This window comes from Schistocerca cancellata, chromosome 3 (genome assembly GCF_023864275.1).
Source record: "Schistocerca cancellata isolate TAMUIC-IGC-003103 chromosome 3, iqSchCanc2.1, whole genome shotgun sequence".
NCBI classification, from domain to species: domain Eukaryota; kingdom Metazoa; phylum Arthropoda; class Insecta; order Orthoptera; family Acrididae; genus Schistocerca; species Schistocerca cancellata.
The window spans coordinates 839,539,664-839,546,075 of NC_064628.1; the positions used below are offsets into that span (position 1 = coordinate 839,539,664).

General features: G+C 33.9%; 1 protein-coding gene across 1 annotated transcript in view; it reads left to right on the forward strand.

The window, feature by feature from the left end:
• Positions 1-6,043, forward strand: part of LOC126175891 (arylsulfatase B-like) — a 361,227-nt gene extending 355,184 nt beyond the window's left edge. The window contains exon 11 of the mRNA XM_049922945.1: positions 4,033-6,043. Within this exon, the coding sequence (XP_049778902.1) occupies positions 4,033-4,198 (166 nt within the window). The 3' untranslated portion in view covers positions 4,199-6,043. The remainder of the gene's footprint in view (positions 1-4,032) is intronic.
• The last annotated feature ends 369 nt before the right edge of the window (positions 6,044-6,412 follow it).

The window sequence follows — 6,412 nt, forward strand, 5'->3', positions numbered from 1 at the left end:
TGCCTCTAATTTTGCATCTTCATTAGCAAATAGCTTACTAACCATTTCTGACAATGCTTCTAATTTTGCTTCTTGGTTACCAGATGTTGTTTATAGGCCCCCTAACTCCGACTTCAGAGCATTTTTGCTTAAGCTAGAGAAGGTTCTTGATTCACTTTGTAGGAAGTACCAGAAAGTAGTTCTATGTGGTGACTTCAAAATTAATTTTATACATGATTGTGCAAGAAAAAGGATGTTGGTAGATCTCCTAAATTCTTATGATCTGATGCAAACTGTGTTTTTTCCAACTAGGCTGCAGGGGAACAGTAGCACATTACTAGATGGGCATTCTGTTAGTAAAAGGGTGAATGGCCTTTCAGACCAAGATGCACAAATTTTAACACTAAAAGGTTTTTGTGCTCTAACCAATGTTGTATTTAATTACAAACTATGTAGGACAGTTAATCCAACAGCAATAGAGAGTTTTTCAAAACTTGTCAAGGAACAAGAGTGGCAAGATGTTTATAGTGCCGATAATATAGATGATAAATACAATGCTTTACATAACACATTTCTCATGCTCTTTGAGAGTTGCTTTCCATTAGAACATTCTAAATGGGGTACTAGCAGTAATGGACAGCCCGGTTGGCTGATTAGTGAGATAAGGATATCATGTATAACAAAGCGGGAATTATATCAAAATGTTAGAAGTAGTCACAATCAAGCTACAGTAGCCCATTACAAACAGTATTGTAAGGTGCTTAAAAATGTTATTAGCAAGGCAAAAAGTATGTGGTATGCAAATAGAATAGCTAATTCACAGGATAAAATTAAAGCCATATGGTCAGTTGTGAAGGAAGTGTCTGGTCAGCAGCACAAGGTTAACGATATAAAGTCAGTTTGCAGTAATAATATTTCTGTTACTGATAAATCAGATATATGTACAGTATTTAACAACCATTTTCTGAGCATTGCTGGTGAATTAAATAAAAATTTAGTATCTACAGGAGATCATACAAATTTCTCAGCAAATGCCTTTCCGAGATTGACGTCTGAAATACTCCTCTGTGATACAGACAAGAAGGAGATTGAGACAATAATCAAATCACTGAAGACTAAGGACTGTGGTGGTTATGATGGAGTGTCTAGAAGAATATTAAAGTACTGTGCTGCACATGTTAGCCCTGTATTTAGCCATATTTGTAATTTTTCCTTTAGGAATGGTCAGTTTCCTGAGCGATTAAAGTACTCAGTAGTGAAGCCGCTTTATAAAAAGGGAGAAAGGGATAATGTAGATAATTTTAGACCTATTTTTATGCCATCAGTGTTTGCAAAATTTATCGAAACGGCTGTGTATGTAAGGTTAATTGATCATTTTATATCACACGATTTGCTATCAAATGTACAGTTCGGCTTTAGAAGTCGTTTGACAACTGAAAATGCTATATTCTCTTTTCTCTGTGAGGTACTGGATGGGCTAAACAAAAAGTTTCGAATGCTTGGCGTATTTTTTTTATTTAACAAAGGCGTTTGACTGTGTTGATCACACAATATTGCTCCAAAAGTTGGACCATTACGGAATAAGGGGAGTAGCTCACAATTGGTTCACCTCTTACTTTAGCAACAGGCAGCAAAAGGTCATTATTCACAATGTTGATAACGGCTGTGATGTGGGATCTGAGTGTGGTACTGTCAAGTGGGGGGTGCCCCAGGGATCAGTGTTGGGGCTGCTCCAGTTCCTTATTTATATAAATGATATGCCCTCTAGTATTATGGGTAACTCTAAAATATTTCTGTTTGCTGATGACACTAGCTTGGTAGTAAAGGATGTTGTGTGCAACATTGACTCGGTTTCAAGTAGAGCAGTACATGACCTCAGTTCATGGCTTGTTGAAAATAAACTAACGTTAAATCACAGTAAGACTCAGTTTTTACAGTTCCTAGCACACAATTCAACAAAACCTGACGTTTTAATCTCACAGAATGGGCATATGATTAGTGAAACTGAACAGTTCAAATTCTTAGGTGTTCAGATAGATAGTAAGCTGTCGTGGAAAGCCCACGTTCAGGATCTTGTTCAAAGACTTAATACTGCCATTTTCGCTATTCGAACGGTATTGAAAGTGAGTGATATTTTGACACATAAATTAGTCTACTTTGCTTATTTTCATTCACTTATGTCATATGGTATTATGTTTTGGGGTAACTCTTCACATTCTAGAAGGCTATTTTTGGCTCAGAAATGGGCGGTTCGGGCAATAAGTGGTGTGAGTTCACAAACCTCTTGTCGACCTCTTTTCACGAGTCTGGGTATTTTGACATTGGCCTCTCAATCTGTATATTCCTTATTGTCATTTCTTGTTACCAATATTAGTTTATTTCCAACAGTAAGCAGCTTTCACTTGGTTAATACTCAGCAGAAATCAAACCTCCATTTGGATCGGACTTCCTTAACTCTTGTGCAAAAAGGTATGCAGTATACTGCTGCATCCATTTTCAATAAGCTGCCACTCGAATTCAAAAATCTTAGCAGTAATCTACGTGCTTTCAAATCGAAACTGAAGAGTTTCTTCATAGGTCACTCCTTCTATTCTGTCGAGGAGTTCCTTGAAAAATTAAGATGATTCTCATTGTATTGATGATAGCGTTTGCTTAAACTTATGGACTGATTTTCTTTCAGGTTCATGAACATTTATTTTTATCTGTTATTACTTTTTATGTTGTAAGTTCATGTACTGACACGTTCCATGACCTTGGAGATTTGCACCTCAATTTGGTCCTATGGAACTTGACATTTAAATAATTAAATAAAATAAAAGATAAATATATTGTTAACAATATCTGATAATGTATCTACTGGAATAGGCAGAGTTTTCCCCAATTCAATTACACCTCTCGCAGCTTGTGGAAGCATTACTAACTGGACTAGCATGAAATCAACTTGATCTTCTGTTACAGAAATTGCAATGGACTGACCTATACTTTGTTTATAATTTTAATTGGAAAGTACAAAAACATTCATGTGGCACTCCATATACTTGCATGAATACTTAATATATCAAATCAAACAATATTTTGGTGCAGTAGTGAGAAATAAACCAGAAGCATGATAACAATAATGAACATATCAGAGTCAATATGATTACTTATGTCTATTTTACTCACTATGTATTTACATCCCAGCCTTGAAAATTAAATAAAACTTTCATGCATTACTTTTGAGGTAAAAAATTTAAAACTAAGGACTGGAAGAGACATAACTGACTAAAGTGTGTAACTGGCATCCAATGTCCAACATTGATTGTCATGGTATGATTAGAACAGCATAAAAAACTTCATCCTGTAATTCACGAAACTCATTCTAAAAATTATTCTACTTTAACAAATCCAAACATGCAGGATACAGTATATGTGAGGTTCCCAACTATAACACATCCCTGTTACTTTTATCCATATGCCATGTTCTTTTTTGCCAGTAATAATGGAGCAGGGTTAATGTCACTCATACCTTGTTAAACAGAAACATTTACAACTGCAATGACATAAGATGATTAAAATTAATGAAGAAAATGAAACACTAATTACATAAACAGAACACAAACATGACCTCATTTAAAATAACAATAAAATAACTGCTTACAACACTTTTAGCAGTGCAAATTAAGGGAATCAGGCATGATCCTACCCTCCATTTTCTTATTGTTCATAGACTCAAATAAATTTTGACCTCCACTTTCTTTTGTCTTCATGTTCTTGCGACTTCAGAATGTTACACCAACAGTGGAATTATGTCTCAAGTGAACCCTCTTATTAGGGAATGAGATACATATAATTAATGAGAATTAGTTTAAAGGTCCAAATTGGATTACTAACTGGAATGATTTATGTCATCAGAGGAAGGATATGACATTACACCTTGTGTAATTACACATAGTCCACATATTTGGTGGCTGGAAACTTAAACATTTATTAATGAAGGTAAACTGAAAACTGAGATTCAGATTGCTCATAGCATTTTGAAATAATTTTTCATTTTCTCTGATTACTTTTCAGACACCCTGAAATTGTGCAGCGCCTAGAGTCAATTCTAAAAACTATAAATGCAACAGCAGTGCCTCCGGGAAACCTTCCATACGATCCTCGAGCAGATCCTCGATTTTGGGACCACACTTGGACCAATTTTGGTGATTACAGCATACTTAATAATGCTGTCAGCTGATTAAAATAACGTGCACTTTGCAAACAAAATAACTTTCAACTGCTCTATTGTCAGTTACTGCTGAAATGTACCAATGAGAGACATTTCTTTCTGTGTTCAACCTATGAACAAATTTTGTATATATTTGCTTGATTAATGTCACTCTAGTTCATCTATAAAACTGAAGTATGTGTTTTTTGTCAATGTGTTGCATATTTTGCTACTTTCATCAAGAAACTTTATAGCTATTATTATTATTTATGTATCGAGACCCTGAACCAGTAGTGCACCTCAACTTTATTTATAGCAACACATATAGTTGATGTGAAATAAAAATTGACATTATAAGATACTGACAAGTGAACCTTACAGCAAGAAGATAGAATGAAGCTGATGAAGTATGAAAATTAATTAAAATATTTTACTACAGAATTTAGAAAATTTGAAAACTTTATCATAGTGTTTCCTTTCAATTTTTACTTGAAAAGGGGAGAGTTGAAGATGTTCCAGTTATTAAAATTTTGTATACAATGAGAATTAAGACCTGCTGACTCCATAATGGACTTTTCCTTTCAGTATATAGTGAATTATTTTTGTAAGATGTGCAACTATGTTCCTTAATATTTAAACTCTATTTAGAACCAAAAAATAAAATCACCTTGTAATTTCCAAGTGCTGAAATTAGTATAAGTGAGCCCACTTAACAGTGGTATTAGACAGCCAGTGATAATGAATTTGAAGGTTTTAGAACCTTAGTACCCTTCAATGGGCACCAAAAGAAATAGGTGAACAGAATAGTTGTGAAAGGGTTGGAGAAATAGCAGGGGTAAACTCACACCCAGAGCTACACTGGGACAGAGCATCATTTATTATCATGGCTGAGATCCAAAGTTATTCAGACTTCATTGTAATAATGAGGTCTTAACACTAATTATTCAAATTTATAATACCTAAAGATGCACTGATTCACTTAAACAGATCATAAAAAATTAGTGTAAAGATAAACAGAATAAAATATGAGGTGGTGGGTGGCAAGAGTATGAGGAGGAGGAAAAGAGGGAGAGGGAACCAGATTGATAGAGAGGGAGAAGGGAAAAATTAGGAAAGAGATAAGGAAGGAGGTAAAATAGAGCTTAAAGAATGGCAGAAAACAAGGTAGTGATACAAATCACCAGTTATTTGCACACTATCTGAACTGAACTGTATCACATTCATTCTTTTCTCACATTTGTTTTCCTCTCTCTCTTTTGTTGGTTGTGTCACTACAAATTTGTACTCCCCTTTCAGTCTTACACTGTATTGTGTTTCTGTGTTTCTGTCCCCCTGCTTTTGCAACTAATTTACTTTCATGAGTTCTTTGTTATGTTCATATTTCAAATAATATGTTATTTTAGTAAATGTAGCTCACAGTAATTTATTTCACCCTTACTACTGAATTGTATATTGAGTATTTTGTAGTTTACTGAATAGCATCATCATTAAAGGTTCCTCCTCATCACTGTATGTACAATATGATTTTTCAAAAACATATTGATGGTTTATGAAGCAGTATTAATATCTCTAAAAATAATTATGTAAGATTTCTATATTGAGATTCCCATTAACACAGACTGATATTTTCCAAAGATTAAATTTTAATGTTTAAATATCTCCAGTAAGATTTTCATACAAGGCAGACAGTAATGTCAGGTAATATTCATGATTTCATATATTTTCTTTTCGTTTCTTGTCAGGCTGCTCATTTTGGTAGCAGTAGACTTTCATAAGAAGGAAAGTTAAATGTGTTTTTGGCAAAAAGGTCTTGTTCTGGTATTCTACTGTTGAAAAATTTGTGTCTTCAAAATATTTTACAGTTATGCTAACAATCCATATATTTTCTTTTCTTTTCTTGTCAGGCTGCTCATTTTGGTAGCAGTAGACTTTCATAAGAAGGAAAGTTAAATGTGTTTTTGGCAAAAAGGTCTTGTTCTGGTATTCTACTGTTATCTTTTCCATTAATTATGCTCTGGTTTTTAATAAATAATTGTTCTACACAAAATGTACAAATTGTTGATTTATATTTAGAATTTATGTAGTGAGAAGGAACTCTGTATGCCTAAATATGCCTCCTATATTTTCAGTCCTCTTTGTAAAAATGTAGGTAGTACAGTGTTTTTTATGAATACACAGCTATTTTAATCAAGCTGCTAAAAATTATGCGTCATCCTTAATTGAGATATAATCCTTCTATGGCTC